This window comes from Lepeophtheirus salmonis, chromosome 5 (assembly GCF_016086655.4).
Source record: "Lepeophtheirus salmonis chromosome 5, UVic_Lsal_1.4, whole genome shotgun sequence".
In the NCBI taxonomy this organism is placed as follows: Eukaryota; Metazoa; Arthropoda; class Copepoda; order Siphonostomatoida; family Caligidae; genus Lepeophtheirus; species Lepeophtheirus salmonis.
In genome coordinates this window covers 6,550,880-6,576,216 of record NC_052135.2, presented here as the reverse complement: position 1 = coordinate 6,576,216, position 25,337 = coordinate 6,550,880, and the positions used below count along the sequence as shown (strand labels likewise).

The following is a 25,337-nucleotide window of genomic DNA, read 5'->3' as shown; positions in this document are numbered from 1 at the left end:
ACAAATGATCTTCTGACGACTTGTTTTGAAGTAAAATGTGTTGATAACAAATCAAAATAGCGCAAAATGGGGATATTATACTTAAAACTACTCTATGATAAGAAAAATATAGACAAAATGATAACATATATTGCTATCCGTTCAAGCTGAACAAATTAAAAATCAAACATAATATACCTCGTAGCTATAAATCTATCAAAAAATGCATATTACTAACCATGACCTTTCGACACATCTATATTCCATATCTCAATGCTTTCAAAAGAGAAAGAAAAAAAGGTCAAAACCATAGGGTAGTTGGTCAACTATTTAAATATATAAAAATTATTATATTCCTAGATAGATATACCTGTAAATCATTTGGATTTAATTTGAGATGAGCAAGGCCACCTTCAAAAAAACCATTTTGTGCCGTTCCCTTTACTCTAACTCTCAAACTTTCTTCCAAAAGGAAACAGAAAAAAACCCAAAATCAGCTAGTAGTTAGGCTAATTTGGTCGCGTTATTAAATAACAGAGATTAAAAAATAAATAAATATCCTTAATGTATATTCGCAGCAAAAAAGTTTTTTGCAACAATACAATACATAGGAAATTATTCAAAAAGGAGACGCTTCAATTTCCTACTTTACCAGCAGGGTCCTTGAAATGAATGGCCTTCATTTACAAAAGGAAGATGAAAGTGAAGACATAAATGCAATGAAACGAGATACAGCTTGCCCCCCCCACAAATTATAACTCACTTTGATTTTTTTTATTATTGTTGTTACTCCCTGAATGTTAGTGCTGGGTTTCGGTCTAAAAATCATAGTCCGGTCTGAAACCTTTATGACTTTTGCAGGACTAAACTAATTCGGTCTTTTAAAAAAGTTTGGTCTAGTTCGGCACGACAGAAAAATCAGTCTAGATCGGTCCAAAAAGATTAATTCGGTCTAGCTTGGTCCTTAAAAAACATTCGTATTTAAAATTCGATAGATAATGAAAAGAAAACATAAATGATGGTTGAATTAGAAAAAAATAAATTCGTTCTCTCAGATACAGGGTGCGACCTCTATTTAACAACCAATGCCATTTCTCTTAAATGGAATATCTCCTACACTAATCATCCGATTTTAATAAAAAATAATGCCAAATTGAAGCTGAATAAAAGAAAATGTTATTATTCAATATAATTGTCTTTGGCGTTAATAACCACCTTTATGGTAGCTTATATAGATGACAGTCTCCTGTGGCAGATTCCAGAATTCGTCCAGATTTTATGTGTCAGGAAGATCTGTATGTGGTTTGCTAAACTGCACATCACATAACGAAGTCCATGAGGGGGAAGTCCCGTAAGCTTGAAAACCAAACACTGGGTCTAATAAAGTAAAAAAAAAAATCTGACTACAGACGAATGGCTTCCCAGCTGCAACTTTCTCAATCCAGTGCTTGAAATGATATTTTAAATAAGTTTGCAATCACCCAAAACAATAAACAATGTTATACCTGCACATGTGTAGCTGTTGCAGGGGATCAAAGTTCGTTGTTAAACTACAGTTGTACGCTGTATATGAGTCCAAAAAATCATTTATAAATTAAGACTGCAAAATATTAGTCCACTATCGGAAACCAAGGTCTGTACCCAAAATTGGGCAAAAAAATTATTTAAGACAGAACAAAAAAAAAAATGGTGCTAAAATGTGTCTCAAATAGTGTTGTGTAGATACAGATATAGACTAGAAGACTACAGTCCCTTCCAGTGCACACTCAGTTCAGTCCAGTTCATATCACGTCTAGAAACTTATAAAGTTTGGTCCTTTATGACGGCACTCAACTTTTTTTTTTAAATCAAATTCTAGTAATGGCAGTTCAAAGGACCCGTCTCAAACAACACTACTGAATGTCTTATAATAATTTTAAGGCAGTATGTAGATTATAGAAGCACATTCATACTTTTTTTCTTTCCAATATAATATGTGTACATAAGTATTAGCCACTTTTGGTTCTAAATCTTTTCTATTTATGTAGGTACGAACAAAATGATGTATGATTTAATACCCTATTAATCGATTTTATGGAAAATATCGACAAAGACGAAGGAGAAATAATCATGACAGGTAACAAAAAGGTACTCACAAAGATATGTTATTAACTTATTAGTAGGTATATATAAGTACATAAAAATATGTATATCAATGTAAAAGCCCTAAGTTAAACCTTCTTTGATCTATAAAAGCTATAATTAATGTTTATTGATGATCATATACAGTGTATTTACATACACCAAACATTCATTTGTCTGGCATGAGAGGAACGACGTGTATAATTTCAGAGGACCGCACGAACATGTCATAATCAGAAGTAAATAATAAACCCCCTTAGGTTTAATGTATATTCAATATTGTATACAATATATACATATAAGAACAAAAGTACGACAAAATATGTCTATAATGTACTTCGAATAAACAAAGTCTAGGTATTTGAGAACGCTATGAAAATCAAGGCCTATTATAAAGTCTTTGTGTTCAAACAAGAGGAAATACATGCATAATATGTAGCACTATAAAGTTTGAAAATAGGCGAGAGAGTCTCTATAATACGTTGACTTTTATCTCCAGGTAATGTTGAATCAATCCAATAACTGATTCTCTAATCAGTCTTCCCTCCTCCTTTTCTGTCTTTTTGCTATCCATCCCATCTTTTTAGCATTAGCTAATTTAACTTTAAAAAGTTATTTATATGAGTAATGCATGTTCTCCCAAATGATGTTAAAAAGGGTCAGAATCAATTATGCTAATCGGAGCATTTTGGGCAAGGTAAAAAAAAGAAACCACAAGATAACCCTGACAATTTGAAGAATGTTTTGAAGGAGAGCGGCTTAGCTGTTATGACGTTTCATTTGATCAACTACAAGTAGTTGTGACGAGAGGGAGGGGAAATGGAATAAACAAGGACATCGGCAATGTTTTGAAGGAGAAAAGCTTATTTATAATGACATTTGATTCAATCAGCTACAAACAGATGTGTCGAAGGGGGCAGGGAAAAAGAAATAAACATGGATGTAGGCAAGAATTACTTCGATGTCAATCTTCAACTCCAACTCCAAAAAGGACTTCAAGATTACTCTCCATGTTCTATGAGTACACACATATATTCAATCCTGTTTTGTATACAATTGAATATAGTAGGAAAGGAAGTTCACTCCTCAGGAAAATAGCTTAGGAAAAAGAAAATTTACTTTTCCGTTTACTAAATATGGGTGAGCTAAAAACGTACCCGATTTTCATCACTAGTCATAATTAAGTAGCAATGCATGTCTTGCTTTCGCCTTCTCCTTACGTTCTCCAAAATGTCCATTGCCCACCACTAGTTATTCCCCAGGGACTATGTGGAAAGTACTACGCAAGTAGGGGGTGGGAGGGGTTTTTGAAATTGCTGACACATCCTATAAAAGGTAAGTGCAGACATGGGGGGGAGGCTCTAAAAATGGCCAAAAACTTGCGTACATACTATGAATATGATCCTCAACTGTTTGATAGTAATTTACTATGATTTTTAGCCTGGTGCTTTCCATTGCTGATTTCTCCCCTATTTAACTTCAAGTACAACTTGTTTGGAGATGCACGGCACGGCATTAAAACTCAATAGGATATTAAATCATATTTATGACTGAAAACATTATTAAATGGAAAAAAAATCCAAGCTTAATACAAAGATTGCATCACAAGAACAAAAAATTGCTCAAAATTTGCAATCCTATCATGGTTTGATTGGATAGAGGGCGCTCTAGTGATATTCTTGTACATTAATAGTCCCTATACTAAATACTTATTTAACTGTAATTAATGAAGCTCCTACAGGGTAAAAAGTATCAAGTTTGTATGTTGTGAAATTTGGTATGTACGTAAAGCACTAAGCAAGGTTTCAGGATTAGACAATCCATGCAGCTGCAGAAAAATAAGAAACCCTTAAGCTCTGATATATATTTAATTTATTTTACAATAAAAAATGTCAACACTAAAATATACGAGTTCACATTAATGTTAATGTCAAAAAACTAAGAGAATTGTATAAATATTGATCGATTAAATGTAAGGATATTTACTACAAGTTTGAAAGGTTAGAATATTATATGTATAGGAAACAAGAAGAAACAAGATTTCCGGGCCATTTCCTTCCTCTTTCTTTTAATTGTGTTCCATATTTAATTGTAATTAATTAAGTTCTTATTTCAAAGTTTAGACTGTAGTAAAAAAAAAAAAAAAACAGTTCTCCCCCTCAAATCACAATAATAGAACTTCCTCAGACTCCCTTTTTAGAAGGGATAGACGTCCTTTTAATGAATGCATTTGCAGAAAAAAAAAACTGAAATCATGCAGACCTGCAAAAGAGGGGTGAAATAACGTTTATTCCTTTCTTTTTTTACGCAAAGAAAAATGAATTATATTAGAAAAGTCACTGTAGAATGAACTATATGATTTTCATTTATAATTAGTGGTGTGTCACTGCCAGTTCTTATTTAATTGGTCCAGTTCAGTCTTAGAACCAATCCTGTCAGCCCTCAGGACCGGTCCTTTAAGGACTCTCAGTACTGGAACTGATTAAAAAGAAGAAATATAGTTGAGTGACGTCATCAAGGACCGAACTTTATCAGTTTAAGGACTGAACTGGACCACCCGACCGAGATAGAACTGGACCAGACTTCAGGTAGCGGTAGTATCTGGGATTGCATGAAGTTATTAGGCGTCGACTATCTTACAAACTTTGATTTAATAATATAGAAGATAACTCCCCAAGAAATCCTCAGTCATAAGCACACTCACACGAAATTATTCAATACTTAGAATCTCTCTCCTCCAGAAAACAACAGCTTGAGAAAAATAATAATAATAATATGTGATGATCCTCATAATATTTTAGCTCCTTACTAAACTTCATCTAAAGTCACGTTCAATCACTTATTTATAAAGTACTTCTTTTCTTTTTTTAATATGAGTGTACAATTCTATACAAATATCTTTTTTTAATATGACGCGTTATTTCTGAGATCATGCATCAAAACACCAAAGCGGCTTACTGTCAGCATGGACACATACATATAGACCTTGCTTTATTAATATGGATGTATATATGGTATGGGTCAATATAAAAACAATCTTCTACAAAAATTTATTTAAAGAGAAAATCCTAATATATTTTTTTACTTCATATATAAGTACGACCCAATATTTCATAGATATATTTTAGTCAATTTATGGCTTTGTATTCAAATTTGTGCTATGAATTAAGATGCCCTGAATTTTAGCAATAGTTTATCACTTTTATTTGATTTAAGAGACTTATATTACCCCCCCCAATATTACCTTTCCAATAAAATCGATCGATTTCTCATTATTTTATTATGAAAAATATGTTTTTATAAAATAAAAAAGAATTCTTCACGAAAAATAATCAATATAAGGCATAATAGATCGATATATGATAAATAAATATTTTAGATGAATAAACAATGTGTTAGAACTTATTTTTAGCCTTCCCCCTAAACTGATTATCTTTATTAATGAATACATTTGAGGATCTTCGTTCATTGATTTCACTGTTGACGTTTTAGTTGTTGATGGGACATTATCATTTTCGAATGTTTGTTAAAATGGATAATTTAATAAAACATAATCATTTATAGGGAAAACTATAAGAAACTAAATTTTAAAGATTTTTTTTTCGTCTAAAATAATTATATATAAAAAATTGATTCATTTTGACTTATATTGATTATATCATTCATATATGAATTGATTAAATTCAGATCTTGGAACGCCCGTCGGCTATTTATTATTGTTATTTAGCAAACATGATCTTTAAAAATTTCATTTGCAGTAGGTTTGACGTTTAAATATTATTTTTAAAAAGTTACGTTTTTAAACTACAATTTCGATTCAGAGCCATATTTCGAAATGAAATAATTATTTACCCAATATATCATATTGAAATTTATTCTTCAAACATTATTGAAAACAAGTTCGTGAAGACAGTGAGAATAAAATTAAGTTTATTTCCAGTGAATCATAACTGAAAACGACATTTCTTATTCGATATGGTCTCTGTCAGCCTCTATGACGGCCTACACCGTCTCTCTAAAGACACACAATGCAGTCTTCTGACAAGTGAACACATGCAGCCTTGAGGACGGGTTTTAAAGATCTCAAAGATCCGTGAGGCTTGTTTCAGGTATCTTTGTCGAACTTTGTCTATATGGAATAATCCAAAGGATTAAGACTGGGGAGTTGGGAGGCCACATGTTTTTCCACTCATTCTAAAGAAGCCGGACGACCTCTTGCGGATCCAGCTTTACCATTATACTCCTTAGGGTTTTGCACTATTAAATTTCATTCCCATGGATGGAATAGCCTAAGGAGAAATTACACATACCAACAAGACAGTGCACCGGCCCACAATGCCAAAAAAGTGCAGAATGTACTCACTGTGGAGCCCTGAACTTTGACGGGCAAACAGCCCCTACCTGAACTTATGTAATTTCTATCTCATGGGGAGGATCGAGCATGTACCAAGTATAATTCGTTTGTGGATGTCCTGAAGAAGTATATAACTATTGTACATGTAATGGACTTCTTCAGGGGGCATCCACAAACAAATGGACAAGGTCACCCAGGATTCCAACCTTAATTTTTGCCGTAATCCTGGTAACCAACAGGCAAACAGACAGAGATAAAAAAAAATCTATAAATTCTTTAATTATTTGAACGTGAAGTTTTCAGACTCTCAATCCAAAGAAATATTATATTGGCACGTCCAAATATGGCAAGATACTCTCACAAATGTACATTTTGTTATGACTTATGACCATATACAAGCCATAGGGAAAGGGTGTACGTATATGCATACGTATAAATGCTTTGTGTACACATAGTTTTGACAGGCTCTATTTTTTTATATCAGCTTCATAGAAATTTATGAAAATGAATGAAAAACACTTTGGAAGAAAGATGTGATAATAATATTAGTTCATATGTCAAAAACAGGATCTAATCAAGCACGAGTTGCTTTGGAAATGGGAAGTTTCAAAATTATATATTTACATCAAAAAATTGTGGTTTCTTATATACTTTAGGTATTAAAAAATCCGGATATAGGCAACTTTTCATGTGAAAATAGCAATTTATTTAATACGGATTTGACTGTATTTTTCACAAAGATATTTTTGGGAAAAATAAAATGTCAGAGAATAAATTTAAAAAAAAAAACTATAAAGATTTATTATACCTCGAGTCCTGCCGATTTGAATCTATATTTTGGTCCAAAAGTGAAATAAGATTGTGGACTGAATCTCTAAAATGTTCATTTTTCCCCTTAATTTAAAATGTCCTTAAAAAATGACCCAGAACCGAATCAAAACTGAATTTGACTACAATTCCCGTCCATACCGAAGTTGGACCGAATCCAGTTAAAATTGTAACGCTCTTAGAGTGGTCTAGGCTCTCTGGACCTAATCCCAACACATATAAATTGAAATATCTAAAATATAGAACGACACTTTTCTTTAAGGTGTCTACAAACAAAATTGTTCAAACATGGCCCAGAGCCATATATCTATTTTTAATAACCTACACACATTTACCTATAATATTCAACATTATACAATACTCAATATATACTTACAAAAATATATTTTTGTGACCAACTGTATGTATATATTTAGATTTGAATGTATACCTTCACGATGGAAGTTATACTTAAACTCTTTTTCTGACTAAATTTTGCCTAATAAATTGTTTATTGACGTTAATATTAATGTTACCGTAGTTTCATGAATACTTAGTAACAGGGGGGGAGGGGGGGAATTGAGAAATAAACGTAGCCTGTTTGTTTTAACATGAGTAATGAGCTTGTACACATAAATACATGAAATGATATCATTTTATAAATACATCTACCAAATGCTCGTATTTACTTTACGGGCTACGTATTTGAAATCTGGAAACTAATAAAAAAAAGGAATAAGAAAAATCTGTTGACGAAGGCCCTCCAAAAAAATTAACAGAATCAATCGAAAATGACCTCACAAAGAAACAAAAGAATCGAGATTGTGTTTCTACGTCGCACAGAAGACAACAAAGATCCGAAACTTAACTTAGTCGAACAGGTAGACTTTCGGGTGGTCCATTGTAATCTGAACACTTAATAATTCTTTAACCAATCAAGTATAAGAGATTGAAATTAATTCATATTTGAATATAATTAAGCATACAAATCAAAACAAACCTGAGCTCTTTATCTTACGTACAAGTCAAGAAAATTACATTTGAACCTGATGGAAAAATTTCCATTCCCACACTCTAAGCATTTGGGCGTCTCCTTTTTCGGCGTCAGCAAGTCTAAAACGATGGAGTGGAAGAAGGCTCTATCAAAAGGTTAAATTGTACACGGAGGAGTTAAAGAAAACCGCCCAGGAAAATTATCTCAAGTCCATGAGGGTTCTTGCAAGAGATCTTGGGGTTTCACACTAGACTGCCCAGAGAGCAATAAAAAAAGACTAGAAAAAGCCTTGTGAGGTTGGAGAGGCCATTTTTGTAATGAAAGAAACCCATCTCCTCCGTTACAAAACTCTTGTGAATGAGACATTAATGTTCTTTTGTACTCTTTTGGGACACTTTTGGTCCCCCAACAGGCCTGATGGCAACCCTTCGACTACATCTTTCGTGTGAATGTCGAGGGGCACCCTTCAGTCTCCGTCATCCAAACACCGAGGTACTCAAAGCCACTATCAGCTGGCACTGGGATGCCATACCAGAGGGTTTTTTCTGCATTGGGTGACAGGCCTTCTACCGCCACCAGGAAGCTACCATTGTCACTAAGGGCGGCTATATTAATGATTCAGAGAGCTCAGACACACATCTATTTATTATATTAATTTTGTTGAAATTCTATTGTTAACTAAGAAATTATATCTTGTTGAAGTTTAAAATTCAAAGTGTTCAAATTTTAATGAACCACTCGGCATTTACACAGTCAAGAAGCCTATTAATGACGGTAGTAGCATAGAGACGAGCTTCAACAAGATGCACCGGCAACCACAATAAAGGTTACACAGTCCTTTTTGGAAACATATATTCCATTCTGACCGAAAACAATGTGCCCACTATACATGGCAGAAGCCAACCCACTAGAATTTACCTACTGTTCAGGGCCTGCTGGACAAAGGCAACGAATTTCGAAGCTTTCAAGGCATCCATTGATAAGGTTTGGAACTCAATGAGTCCCAAATTAATGGTGCTCCTCTGGTTTCCGAAATTAAACTCATTAAAATTCCACTCTTCAAAATGTTTGTTTTTCAATTATGCAAACAGTGTAAATATATAGAATGATAAAGATAACGACTCAATTTTAAGTGATTAACCAATCAATTCACGACGAAATCTTAATCCCTCATAAATATAACTATTTAGGAATTTTTGTTCATATTTGACAAGTATCAGGTTACAATATTACAAATGGTGCCCGTCAACACAAAAACAAGATGAAAGGGACAACTTTGAGTTTGGATTAAATTTATATTATTCTACAAATAATTGATCATTATATTATTCTTATTAACCTTTTGGGCGTGTCGCATATACTTAAAGTAACCAAAATTGATTGTCACAATAAAAAAATGAGAAATGGATGGATTTTATTTGAAAAGGGCATGTCGGGCCTAATATAATCTTTTACATAAAATAAAGTTTTTTAACTATAGCTAAAATTTTATTAAATCTTAACTCTTTCCTCAAATTTGAATACAAAGTCTATAATTGACTTAAATGGGTCAATGAAACATATTGGCCTGTTATCTATAGGTATGTATTAGGTAGTTAAATATTAAATTAGGATTGTCTCCTTTCTTGATTTTTGTTCAAAATTATTTTTATGTCATATGTAGTTCCACTTCGTTAGAAAAACATGAATAAAAAGGATCTGCATATAGCTATTGTATATTAATACATATATTGGACGAATCTTTGTAGATTTTGTTCAAAATTTTGTTACACAATTGTATCCCTAAAACCCTGGAGGATAACTTTGTATTTTTGTGAGCTGTCTACGTATATTCTTGTCACAATCTCATTTTTATAATGAACGTTGATTGATCAAACTCGAGTTAGCCGTTGCTAAGCTGTGCAAAATTCCCTGTACGAAATGCTTAACAGTTAAGAAAAAGAATGGGCTAACTAATTAATAATTGCTTTTGATCCCTTTTCTATGCCTCTTTTTAGAGGAAGAAAGGTTGTGAGACGAAATCAAGATATGAATTTAAAACATTTAAAAAGTCGGCCATTTTGTAGGATAATTAAACACCCAAATAGTATTCTTAAGAATTAAATTAATTGCTCCTATATCTATATTAGTTAAAGTTGAAATACAGTTGAGACCGATTTCTTTCGCTCTATTGTTCTTCAATACTGAAATGTAAAAAAATGTCATTTTTTTGTGGAACCAAACCAAAACCAAATTGTACTACGAGCTCGGTCCAAAGCAAACTTGAACTGAATTAGTTAAAATCATATGGTTCTCAGACCACTTTTGGATTTCCAAACCGAAACTCAACACTATTAATAATATAGTCTCGCCCATGTTTTGCAAGACTGCAAACAACTTGAAGTAATATTGACAATCATCTGTGAAAGACTTACCTACTATCTAGGGACATGGCCCATTTTGTCCCCAAGAAGAAAAAAAAATATGATTTTAGCGACAGACTCTTTCGTTTAGAATTGGAAAATATCAATCCAGTTTTGAAGAAATTACAATTCACAGAGCTATAGCATATACTGCTGTAAATGGGTTCCGATTTTTTTAAACATACATTTTGGGATTTTTTTTTCTTAGTAACAATAAATGTACTCCTGATGACTGGTTAAGATAAAAATAATAATTCAGTTTTTTTTATTTTAAAATAATTATATGAAGTTTCCTACAGATCAGATTAAGGCAAATAATGTTCATTTTGTTTATTAACTTCTAGGGGAGGATGCCTCCATTGCAGAACTAAATAAAAGGCAATAGAAACAAAGAATGAAGGTAGAACAAAAGAGAGAGGGAGAGAGATGGATATAGAAAGAAACAAAGGGAGAAAAGAAGAGTGCAGAGACAGAGAGAACAAGAGATGTCGGTCAATAACACCCTTTTAATGACATCGGAGACCAAAAAAATAATAAAGGAACATGCTTCCTTATTTCATACGTCTACTTCATAAGTTTCAGATTGATTTGTTCGAGTGTTTTGGATTCTAATAAGGAAAAAAATAAAAAATATATACAAGATGTGTCTCCAATATGGCTTCGTTTTTGTTTCATTGTAGAATCTATGAAATCAGTAAAAAGACTATATAGATTAACTCTTTTTTTCTTTTTTTAATATTTCATAAAATAAAATGATGACAATACACACTTCAAATATATGTAATATTTTGTAAATTATATAATAAGTCCTCAAAGCTATTTGGTTGCTTCATACAAAGTCAACAACCTTAGTTGTTAGCCTTGTCTCTTCTCTCAACGGTACTACTAACGAGTCATTATTTACTTGATGACTATGATCAAAATTTACAATTTTTATGATGATTAAAAAAAAAACTAATGTGCAAAATCCCTTAAATATATTTCAATATTATGATGTATTCATGCATAATAATATTTCTTATATGACGTATAACCTTGTAAGGGCGCAGGTTGTACACAGAGGATATACAAAAATCATTACAAATTATTTTTTTCCAAATCATGCTCTTTTTAAATATTGTATGTAGGGATGTATCAATACTAAAATGTCATCGTCTTGCCCTCTTCTAAATCTTAACTACGATTCTGAATCAGACGCAAAAGCAATACCATAGAAATGAATTTTGTTAAATGAGGCCAAAATGTAGAATTGAATTGAGTGCTTTTTTGCCAAAAAACTTGTTAATTGTTGCGGAAAAGTCTTTAAAAAGTAGCATTGATTCAACTTAAGAGCCATCTAATAAGTAAAAAATAATTATTGTATTTCTGAATATATATGTATAAGAAACTGAGTCACTGGGTTCACTGTATATAATGCTCCATGATGTATATCATACCGCAATACATTATATTGACAAAAAAGGTGTATAATATAAACAGGAAGCACTGTATAAAATGAATTAAATCTCCCAGGCGTTTAGTTCCACTCATATTAAAATAGAAAACAAAAGAAGTACTTTATATATAATTTAAAAATGAATGTTACTTAAGATGATGTTTAGCAGCGATCTAAAGTGCTCCCTGGCTCAACAAATCATGTGATTTCTTATCACTGTTATTATTTTTTATTTTATTCTTGAGTAGAGAATGTCTGAGTATTGAGTGAGTAGTTAAGTGTAAGTGTGCTAAAGAAATATAGAGAGTAACACCAAGGAATGTGTTAGCTTTATTATTAAAATAAAAAATTTCTTTTATCGGACGCTCAATTACTCCGGGCAATGTCTGGTACTAGCACTAAAATGTAAATAAATCAGGTTTATACGTCGTTACTGTTTATTTTTGGTTGAAATTGATGTTCCGTTGGAATTTATTAATCAAAATATGTAATGTGTATTACTATAAAACCCATTAAATAGTAGTTTTTTATTGAAATAACGATGTTATGGTGCTCTAGCCTTATATTATGCATATTCGTGAATGCAAAAGTATTTTCCAATGTACATCATTCAACATATCTAATGATAATTGATAAGGAAAAAGTGACTAACACTTCATCCATTTGAATCATTGTCGTGTTCGTTTATTTTTAGTTTCTCTTATTATATTACCAGTTTGTCTCTGATTGGAATTCACTACATATTGAGACTTTCATTTTATGCTTGCATTGAAATTTTGGGACATAATTTCATTATTTTTCCAACAGTAAACAATCCTTTAGTGCGTTTTATAGTAATAAATATTGCATATTTTATTAAAAAAATTCAAAGGGAACATCAATTTCAACCAAAAAATATACTAATGACATCATATAAACCTAATTTATTTATACATGAAGGCAAGTAAAATCAGTGCTATATTTGTTGGGGATGGGGGGGGGGATGTATTTTTCTTTTGAATGAAAATGGTCTAAAATCATCATTATTGATATGTATTCATTTATAAGCTATATATATCCATTCCCATATTGCCTTAAAATTTTAATGAGCTATATTTTCAAAAAAATCCCAGGGAGAAATCTCTGAACGCCCAATAATCAGAACCCATCCCCCCTTGGTTTGATTTTACAACTCAACCACTGGGTAAAATGGTTTCAGACAAAATGTCTTGAGGAAAAATATTATAGGGTGAAAGTACTAAGGGCCTTTTTCATTACTGTCAAGTCTTATATCATTTTGTATGTTAAACATAAAATTTAGCATTTACTGAATCAATTTTTGTATCTTTTATTGATATAAACTGTCTTAGATCCCTTGACAATGCACATCAAAATACAAGATGTCAGAGGAGTCCCTGTTGGTAATCACTGGAATGTTTTTTGAAGCCCCTTATTATGTCCTCGAGTTGAATCTAGTAGGCCAGATGTATTACCTATCGAACATCAAATTAAGGTTTGTATTTTCGATGTACAGGGACTGTTAAACGTTTAAATTGTATTTATGGAACTGGCATCGCGGCAAAACGTATTACGATTTTAAACGATGATTAAGACTCAAAACATTATGAAATATTAAAAATTCATGCTCGAATTAAAAACATGATACCATGGAGTAATTTGACATAAATTCAAAGTCCTTTTAACCTTTGAAATTTGAGTTCCTGTTAGGTTTTGACTAGATAGAGGGATCCTTAGTAGCTATTCTTGGATATCAAACAGTATTTAAACATAGTATTACTATATATTTTTTTCTTAGGATATTAAAATTCGAAAGAAAATCATCATTGGAGGCAATCTATTCATTTCATGCTATGGACTAGTCATTGAGTAATCATGATCTACAGTCCCACGTTGTTACCTTTGTTGTATCGTGCAATCCTTTTTCCAAAAACAAGAGGGAAAATTACCCAAAATCAGTGGATAGTTAACCAAATATAGCCAACTATGGGATTTTATTTAAATAATTATTGATAATTGTTCACAGCTTTAAAATTTGGAAACAATTTCCTACACTTATAGAATAATAATTTCCTAGTTGGGAAGAATTGGTTAATCGCTACGAACAGATTTTGAGCCTTCTTTTCTGCTAATTTTCTGAGAAAAAGTTGCGTGGTACAATAAATGTAACGGCGTGACAGATTGAATTAATGTTTCTCAAACTGGATAAAAAAACAACAAAAAAAATAAAATAAAAATATCCCATTTATACAATATTCATAATATGAACTGCAAATAATAATAATAACTTTATTTATATAACACCTGTAAAAACACATGTTCATGGCTGTAAAAATGGATGCTGTTTACTAACACATTGTTGACCAAAGGAACACCGAAATTTAAGCTTAGATCCGGAGAACATGTTTCCCCAATGATGATTTTTTTTATTTTAAATTCAATTGGATGTCAGAATAGGTAAATTTCTAGGTAAATATAGTCATAGGTATCCTAGAGTGCCGCAGTACTCATTTAACATACACTAAGACTTGAATCTGTTCACCCTGTTTATTTTTGCAAAATTTAGGTTCAAGCATTAATTTCTTTCCATTTATTATTTTAAAAAACGGAACAACGACTAAATGATCATGCCTTGTCCAAATTTATTTTATTTTATTCGCAAGATGTCAATTTTGAGGTAGCATAAATCCTTTTTCTTCTATATTTATGTAATTCTTTTAGCAGAATTTATCTTTTTAACGGCAAATTGAACGATTTTTCTCAGGAGTTATTCAATCTTTAATCGTTTAGGCGTTCAAAAATGAACAGAAAGAATTTCATGTTCAATATCCAAGCCTTGAAATACGGATAGTATTTATAAAATATAAGCATCTTATGACTAGGGTTGTGTAAGTCTTTATTTATTCACTCCAATTCAGTCCGGTTTTAGGAATGTCAGTACTAAAACTGATTGAATAAAGAATAAATAAAGTTGAGTAAGGTCATCAAGGACTGAACTTTATACGTTTTCAGGACTGCTAGGCAGGACCGGACCGAGACTGAACTGGAACGGACATCGGTCTTTATTCCTAAATAAGGATGGACTCATAAGTAGTGTTGGAGTTATTACCCATTGAATCCTATATTTTGTACGCATTCCCAGGCTCTTCTTATCAATTGCTTCAAAGAAATAATCTTTTCTATCCTTTTTTTCTACAGGTTAAAATGCTTTGTTAGATATATCTAGACAAATAATACCCTAGTGCGTACGTAGTTACACAGATAGGTATAATGAAAAGAAAAACAAAAAACTTTTAACAAAAAATTGATGCATTATATTTTAATATTTTACATGTGAAAATGTGAACAAGTTAAAAATAAGATAACCCAGTTTCATTTTATTATTATAGGTATGTACAGGGTACGCAAGCTATCTATGCCGTAAAATTGGTATGCTCTTTTGGGCAAAAGCAGGAAATTACGCAACTGATTTGTTTTTTATTAGATACGTTTTTTAAACCTGCGCCAATTGAAAAAAAAAGTGAATTAATCGAAAAGTTCAATGTCCCGAATATTTGAAAAAGGCACGGAAACCTCGTCGGAATCCACACCGGGAGGAACAACAACACAATGGATCAAACTCTGGGACTCAGTGAGACATTCGTTTGCATGGTTAGGAGAGGATTTGAAGCTTTCAGAGGACTTGGCTCCCTACCAGACCTCGAAAAAAAGTATCAAAGGGCTCCAACATAATTTTGATGGCTTTATTTTTCCGCCCTTTTGGTCTCCAAACTTGATGGATCTGAATCAGCTGTTTTTGTGTGTGTGGGGAACGATTGAAAGACAGACCAAAGATAAACTTATCTGTCAGATCAATAAAGAATTGCCAGATTTACCAACACACCAAGTGGATAAGCTCCGTTCGTGCTTTCGGCCTCGTGTAGAGGGTGGAAGTGATTTCTTTAAAAAAATATATCAGAATCAATCAAGCTTTCAGAATCTGTTTTTAATTTTGAATCAGATAACTGGATGGAGAGAAAATTGAGTTGGAAAAAATCCTTGTGCACCCTTTAGGTCTGCCTTCAAACTCTCAAACGTTTGACCTTTTCTCCTTCAACAAATAAATTACAAGAAGTAATCAAGATTTTTTTCTCATTTTTTAACTCAAGACGAGAGGAAGAGACCTACTTTTTAAACCTGATATAATCATAACACGTCTACCATTTTTCGTGCATAACTTAAGTTATTCTATGTTTATAGGTCAGAAACATTAGAACTACAATATTGAAACAGAAAAATAACCTATTTATACTTAACTACAACATAAGCACATACATAATTGAATACTAATAACGTTCGTACATTGTTGATGGACTCAATTTGCAAATATCAGTTATTTAATCATTTTTATCTACATAACCCGACATTCAAACAATCATTATATGTCCACGTTAGTGCTGTGTGAGTCCTTGTTGATTTGGTCCAGTCCAATCTTAGGACGAATCCTTAACTGTTGCTCATTGGAATTCAGTTATATAATTTATTCTATTATAATAATTTAAAAAAAGCAAATACACCTAAATAACATGACGAGGTAATCAATTTTACCTTCTTTCACTTGGCACTATCTCGCTAACACAAAAATATCCACTTTTTTTTGTTGTTAATTGTCGATTCCCTCGTATATACGAGAATGGTCAGAAAATTTCCTGACCTAACAAAGATACTAGACATTTTTTTGGATTTCTCATTATTTTTCAACATGATCTCCTTATAACTCTAATCACTTCTCCGATCGATGCTCCCATCTCTGAAATCTGTCCAAATAATACGCCCCGTTTAATGCGAAATAATTGTTCAGAAGAAACTATTTCATTTTTGCTCAATTACTCCAACTCAAATTTTAACACATCAAGCCTATATATGTCAACTATTGTTTGAATTTATTTAAAGGTTTCACTTTCAAAAACAAATATTTAATAAGCGCCCTATTCTCCAGTTTGTTCTTTTTTACAGAAACGCTCACATCAGCTCACTCAAACAACTGTTACATAAGAACTGAGCGTCTAAAATGGCTGAAACTTTCGTGAGTAACTGTTAACCGAAGCAAGATAGATGTATTTAGCTTTTATTTACGAATGCTACCATCTTGACGATGAGGTCAGATGCTTTTCAGACCACCATAACGCTTATATATATTGGCCATCTTATTATTTAAATGAAGAAAGTTTGGTTATCATGTACAAATAATAAAATATTACCAATAAAATTTATAAAATAATATTTTACTCGATACTATAATATATTATATTGAATGAAGGGATGTATGTAAAGAAAAAATTAAGTATAACTATCACAAAAGGTAAACGGAAGCGTTCTTTACTATCTTTAATATAAATGTTTTTGAAAAATACAGTTGGTATGATTGACTTATTGGGCTAACTACAAGATATTTTCAGACATTTTTTGTGAAAGTTTGCGTGATAGGGTAAAAGTAACGTGTTAAGGAACGACAAGTTGGACTGGAATAGATAGAACCAGCATGGCCTGAACAGGGTCTTCGTCTTAAATAAGTCCTACATCAACTCTAATATCCAGGGCTGTAGACTCGCATAAATTTCAGGGAGAGTCCAAAACTCAAGATCAAGTCCACAGTCCAACGATAATTTCAAGTCCTAGTCCTGAATCTGGCAAGTCACAACACACACTTGGATAGATATGTATATGTACACGTATATTGAAATCTGTCTTAATCAATCTTGATGAACACTACGAAAAAAAAAGATGAAATAATATTCTTAAACCATACAAAGAGGTCCACATATCTACAAAGGCATAGGAGTATTGGAAACCTAATTAGTATAGTTTTGATTTTCATAATTATGTACATCCCAGTTTGCTCTTAAGAAAAGGATTGCACTCACTCATTCCTCATTGATGCCCTCTCTAGCCCCTAACAATGAATTTTATAGCAGGGAACAATCGTTCGACACCCACTTGTGACGATGGCATTAATAATAAAGGTACGAAACGGTAAGAACACATAGAAGGATCTTTGTTTAAGGTGTCAAATGCTGTTTTTTCTCGGAATCGAGGATCATTATCGACGTTCATAATTGCATCCTCCAAATCTACTATTCTTAAGCTAGTGGTGCTGACCTTTGCATCCTGTTACAAACATTCCTCAACCTGCTCCATGTTTTAGGATAACATTATTATGCGTCAATATATAACAACTCAAGGAATGTACTTCAAGTCGATAAAAGTCAAATATCTTAGATCAGGTATCATTATTTATATCTATCTAATATGTATACAAGAAAATGATGGTATATACATACATACATAGTTAATCTCATTTAAAATTATATTATTCGTTAATATAAAAACATTCCTCTTAATTAGACACAAAAATAAGAAATGTTAATAGTATATTTGTAGTTTGGAGTCATGGCATCGGTATTCCTAATCATGACGTAATAGATATAAAAATATGTATATACCCATCTCCTTTCAAATAACACAATATGACCCCTACGAAATGAGTTGTTATAACTGGAATTGAGTTGATCCTTATATTAGAACGAAAACTGGAGTCCAGTCGAGTTCTGTTCAGTCCTGTTGAGTCCAGTCCCACTTTGTAGTCCTTGAAAAAAAGGGAAACTCCATCCCTCGTTACGTCATTGAATTAATATTATTCCGTTGTATTTAAATACCATTCTTAGTCTGGACCGAATAAATGAGGACTTACACAACACTAGACATAACAGTATGCAAGAAAAATTTAGTACCCAAGTTTTAATGGTTATTTCATATTTTATTTTATGTTGAGCACCGCCATAGAGTGCACAACAGAAGATTTCAAGCCTATTAGATTTTCAGAGGTAGAAGGGAGGTGTCCTGTTGTGAGGATTTTGGGGAACAACGATCTGGATATTAGCAATGCTGAGGTCTCAAAGATGTCAGGAATTGAGAGAAGAAGGTTTGTAGAGCTGAAAAATGCCCTAATGGAGAGACAAAGGACCCCAGGGGGAAGATCAAAAGCACTACTATGACTGGTTGTCCAGTACTATTAACCCTCCCCTCCCCCTAGCTGAATCCGTCAGTCAGTCAATCAGGTAGTTCCAGACTTCATCGATCTTCAATCTAAGAATTTAGATTGGGCTGTAGTTTACAAAATGTACTTTGCTAGTTATAGAGGGCGCAAATTATAATTCACATCCAAAACGAATGGTTTTAATATGGATTTGTCCCTAAACGAATCGTCCGATTTATTTAAAAACCAAAAACAAATGAAAATTGTATAATTTTTTCTTATTATTCAGTATAGTCGTCATTGGCGTCAATAACGGCCTCGAATAGACCACATAAAGTGAGCAGGTCTTGATGAGAGTCTCCTTTGGTATATTCCGGAAGTCCTCCCGGATCGTAGGCACCTTCTAAGGTTTTGTGTTGCATACGGATCTGATATTGTCGGGGGTACATGGGGTTGAGGTTCGGTGAGCTTAGATATAATATATATATGTAGGTAACTGTGACCGTTGATTTTACCATGTACATTTTTGCATCTGGTAATTTCGCCTCTTGGAGATTTTACCGCATGACATAATGGGCGTCTTTTTATGTTCTACATAATAGCTTCGAACTTTGCCTATAGAATTAAATGTAGTAACCCAGATATAGATCAGAAGAAAAGTGGCTAATAGCGAGGAAATAATGAACGAACCGTGTTTAGAAGGACAAAGGAGTACAAAATCCGAGATTATGAGTCTATTTCGAAAAGATATTTCATGATCTTATTTGATTCTTAGATAAATGTAAAAATTTCATTATAGAAAGCAATGAATGTTTCAATAGTAAAGACCAGGGAGTTTGAGCCGTTAACTTTTTTAACATCTCTAGTTAATAATATAATATACAATAGAGTTTGAATGTGTGTGTGTGTCTTTTATAGGTGTCACAGTGTTGGCCCACGCAGGCTGAAACTTTGCATTGACGCCTCTTTTGAAACTTGGTCAGCCTATGATAGGGTGGAGATTTTCGGGGAGGGGGTCATTGAAGGGGGCTTATTCAATAAAAAAACACAAAATTTGTTTTTTTGTGGCTCAAAGAGGCTGGATAGGCAGTTGAGTTAAAAATCAAATAGAGACTGCTGTCTAAAAAAAAATACACGAATAAGGACAATTTTCTAAATTTATTAAAAACAAAAAATTTATGGACAAAAAAAAAAAAAAAAAATAGGGTAAAATTTGCAGTCTCGTTTTTATTTTCAGGCGCAAAAAAATGATTTTCCAATGGAATATTGGATTCGTAGATAAAATAAAGTTTTTAAATATTTTCTAGAGATTCTTTTGCATTTATTTATGCAATTTTTACCTAAATGAATCAATTATCGGGGCTTATTTTTATTAAGACATTATTCTCCATAACTTTTTTTGGCTTTGCAAGTACGAAAAAAATCTTGGTAGGTTTGTTTTCCCCTTTACAATGGCAATAAATACTATTTTTTTTTCTTCTTTTTTTTTTTTAAATTAATGTAAAACCATTTTTTGCAAATGTCTAGCGAATTTCGATTTTGCAATTTTTTGACAAATATACAAGATGAACTTCTCATCTAAACAAATTTTTCATGCTTATATGATATGTTAATATTTTATTTGAAGTTTATAAAACATTATTTATAAATGTATAATAATACATAATATATCCAATATAATAAAGGAATTTTTGCTTTTATCAAGATTTATTTTTTCGTCATTTGGACAAATAATACAGCTAAGAAAATAATTGAATATTTGAATTTTTTTCCAAAAATGTATTATTTCAAGTTTAGTTTCTGAATTTTTGTTTAAATATTAATAGAATCATTTTTTTTAATATTAAATATTTTATATATATAAGTTTTTCCTCTGATTAAAAAAGGAATAGTCTGTAATATTAATGGTATGTTTATTTTAACAGTGAGAGACAGAATATAGACAAATACACATTGCTTTATTAATAAAAAAATTCCAAAAATCCACTGCTTGTCATAAGAAATTAAATTTTTGGAAAAAAATTCCAAAAATTATATTTTTTCGGAAACAAATTTTAGAAATCCATAACAGTTCACAGAAAATAAAATTTCTTGTAACAATTTTATTTTCGGTAATTTTTTATGGATTTTGAAAATTTCGCCATATTATTGTAATGATTTCCCACACCGAGCGACTCTAAAAATGAAGAAGAAATAACATTGACCATTGTCAATGTTATTTTCCGCTCCCTCCTTGGCCCGGCAACACTTTGCTAGTATATATATAAAATAAAACTATGAATATAAGTAATTATAAAAAGGTGTCTATAATTTTTGGGACTAAACCCCCTCCCACCCAAACAAAAACAAAAAAAAAAGATGAAAACTAGCATTAAACGAACCTAATATCCTCATCCTAAATTTTTTAAACAAATATTAATAGTCCTTCGGTATGTTTTTATGTATTAATTAGTTTTGATTCCTGTTTTACGAGACTCTAATAATTTAAAATAGGTAATAAATAAATTTATAGAAGTTTTTAATTAGATACGGTTTTTATAGTAAGAGGTATTATTATTATTGTTATTGTTTTTTAAGTATCATGTAACAGCACCTATTTGTAATTTCTTAATAGAAAAAAAGGTATAGTGTACGATGTTTCTGTCATACCAATTGTATTAGTCTTTAAACGATTCAATGCTTAACGTATTTTGGGAATAAGTGGATGCACGCAGCATGGGGTAACATAACTGTAAATACCGAGTGGTCCATTAGAACCTGAATACTTTGAATTTTAATATTCAACAAGATATAATTTATTAATTAACAATAGAATTTCAACAAAGTTAATACTATAAATAGATGTGTTTTTGAGATCTCTTAATCATTAATGTAACCTCCCTTAGTGGCAATGATGGCTTCCTGGTGGCGGCAGAAGGCCCGGGAACCGTGGCAGATGTTTTACTCTGTCATGGCGTACTGACTGATAGTGGCTTTGAAGGCCTTTCCAGAGAGCTATGTAAAAAGTGGATGTAAAGAGCTTTCTGAGGGTGAAGAGGCCACTTTGACACCAGTAACGAAAGAAACCCATATCTTTCTTTTCAAGACACTTATGAAATGAGTTTCGAATGAGTCTTTTGAATGAATTTTTTCTTTGATAATTTTGGCCCACCTTAACACTGGTGGCATTCATAAAACAAATCTTGAAACGAAGGATACAAATACTTTTTTTTACTACAAGAACAATAAAATAAGTAACTTTTGAAAAGTATGAAGCCTCTAAAGCCATTTTGTTGTGGGGGAAGGCATTTTAATTGTAAAATGGGTTATTCGGATCTAAATTGACCATTTTTAGGGTCCTTACTTTAAATAATTACTAGTAGTAGTATCTGGAATTTCTCAAACTAATTATGTGTTGGCTAAAAGATAAATTTTGGCCAATAATTATATATAAAATAACCCCGAACAAATCTTGGGTGTGACTCTCCGTTTTTCATGAGCACACTCATATGTAACTAACGAATATATATATTAATTCATATGACGTGTTCTCTTCTAAAGAATGAAAGAGCAATTATAAGATTTTGTGAAAAAAAATAAAATGATGTTACAACTGATGAACCAGGAAGTACTTTAGTCTCTAGAGCGCTGACTTACAAAAAAGTGATCCCTGTATACACACTTCATCCTAAGTACAAAACGTCTGCGGTATTTTATTAAAACGACAGCATTGTTATTTCTAGATTAAAAATATGAATATGATATAAATAAGGGAGTACCATTTTGTATAGAGTACAAAAGAGTCATGCATAAATACAGATAAACTTTGCTTATTAATATAGAATAATAATCACCTCAATAATTTTTTAAGCCCCTGTTTTATCAAACATAACATAGCCAAATTTATCCCTAGTTGAAGAGATAGGTTTTGAACAAAAAAAGAAGAATATTAGTTTTGATAAAAAGTATACTTTTTAAATTATAGCATCATACTTTTGGAGATGGTACAAAAGGCCATAGAAATGGCTAATTTCGACCCCAAATCTCATTTTTTTTTTTTCAAATTAAAGTCAACTTTTTTATTGTTCCTTTGAAAAAAAGATTTTTCTCCAGGGAAAAAAGTATTTAGCCGAAAACGGGACATCCTATGACAGGAGTTCTCAACAGTTTTTGGCTTTTACTCAAACTGAGATGAGGAAATCATCTTGCAGGCCACACTAATGACCTATTTTCCATGATTTTTAATTATCCTGCTATATCCCTCATAAAAATGCAAGTGCTGAGATCCTCCACATTGCGGACAGAAGAACACTTGTGCCATATATACAAAGAAGCAAGCTTTGCAGAGGAAAGAGATATCTTCTCGATGGGTAGCCATTCATTTTGATTGACGCCCTATTATTGAGTTGTATAAAACTCTATCATCATAGATTAATATAATGGAAGAGGTATTTTGTAGTTGCAACATAAATCTGAATTTAAGCTATCATCATTATTGTTTTGTTTTTGAAGGGCAAACATATATATATATAAAAGTAATCAGAAAGCCTTGAGAGATGAAAAGGAACACTCATGATTTATTGCAGAGCCCTTTCTGGACTCGAAGTGAAATTGAGGATCGACATTACCACTAAATACGGAGTGGAGTTTGTGCTTACTTCCTTCCTCAAATAGCTGCTCGCAATTAATTTGTAGTAAATATGATGACATCTAAGCTTCTCTTCTCCCAAACATTCTTCAAACTGTCAGGGTGACCATATTAATTTTCGATTTTTTTAGCATACCGGCATATATTCAACTAAGTCCACAATTATATCAACAGATTTCATGTTGTGTTGGTCTGTATTTAGGACATGAGACTCCAGTACCGTCTAGTTGAGTCTCGGTCCAGTACAATTTACTCCTATATATCAGTCCTAAAACTTATATAGTTCGGTCCTTTATGATATCATGTAATTGTATTGCTAATTAAAATTAGTTCGAGTACTAACAGTCTGGAGGACAACGGTCTTAAGGACTGGTCTTGAGTCCTGATCGGATAGGTTCTAAGATCAGACTTTACCGAATAAACAAGGCATCCTTAATAAATATAAAAATAGGATGAAACCAGGGAACACTGCAATCCGTCAATGCATCAAGTAATGCATAATTTAGTGTAGCGATAATTTGGATAATTTTATTATTGAATCCCTGGTCTATGTGTACATATATATAAATTGCATACTTTACAAAAATCCCTTGTGTATATAGAGTGGTCGTAACCGAAATCTGAACAAGCATACAAGGTTTAAAATGGAGAGTAAGGAGTAATGATGAAAAAATTTGAAAGTAACTTGCTTAATATTCTGTTTGTATTTCAATCATGTAAGAAACAAAAGGAAACATCATCTTGGGTTTGCTTTGCAAGGAAATATTGTCAACCATTTGAGGCTCTAATACCATTGTGCATGTAGTTAGGTACAGATTTGAGGTATCTGGGTGAACTTTAAGATGTAAAGCACAACGTTTGACTTGAGCCCAATATATGTTTTTTTGGCCTTCATCCATGTTACCCCCCACCAGCAGGTCTGAATCCATTGGATTACAGCATATGGAGCGTTGTGGAACCTCCAAATGGAATGTGGAGTACTTGAAGACTTTCATCATTACAGCCTGGGAGAAAATCTAGGAGGGCTACATCAGGAAGACCTACTCTGCCTTTAGGAACTATTTGGAGACTGCTGTGGTAGCTAATGGGAATCATATTGTATAAACTATATGATGATTTATTATTATTAAAAAATTAAAGTTTAACTCTCTTCTTGTTCTTGAGATAAATGATTAAATATGTTTGTACTACGTAACATTTGCTCAGATTTCAGTTACGCAGACTGTATTTTATGAGAAAGCGTTCCTTACCATTGCATATGTAGATTTTGATTTATCATATTCTTCGTTCTATTTATTACGTTCCTGTTTTTAGCTTCGAATTTCCATCATCTTGATGGTGTTTAAAACCGCAAAACGGAAATAGGTTGGTTTTAATATGGGATCGGGCACAAGGATCACAAACAAAATAGTATCCCTTTTTAACGTTATCAGACTAACAACTAACGACGTTCATTCCTTTCATTATTTGTGTATGTGTTAGAAGGTCCTGATATTTCTTTTTTACCTTACAGGTATGGCTTTTTACACTGTCAAAAATTAGAAAGGTCCTTCTTCTACTACTCGCTTTAATTTCATTACCTCTTTTCTTCTTCTACAAAGAGAGA

The 25,337-nt window shown here is 32.2% G+C and overlaps 1 protein-coding gene across 2 annotated transcripts in view; it reads right to left on the bottom strand.

Moving 5' to 3' along the window:
• LOC121118746 (cyclin-dependent kinase-like 4) overlaps nucleotides 1-25,337 on the bottom strand; it is a 142,257-nt gene that overhangs the window by 89,766 nt on the left and 27,154 nt on the right. Inside the window, exon 1 of one of the 2 annotated variants that reach the window (XM_040713332.2) lies at nucleotides 24,982-25,261. The exons of the other annotated variant lie outside the window; for it this stretch is intronic. Within the exon in view, the coding sequence (XP_040569266.1) occupies nucleotides 24,982-25,010 (29 nt within the window). The 5' untranslated portion in view covers nucleotides 25,011-25,261. Of the gene's footprint in view, nucleotides 1-24,981; nucleotides 25,262-25,337 lie in introns of those variants that run through there. 2 annotated transcript variants of the gene reach the window in all.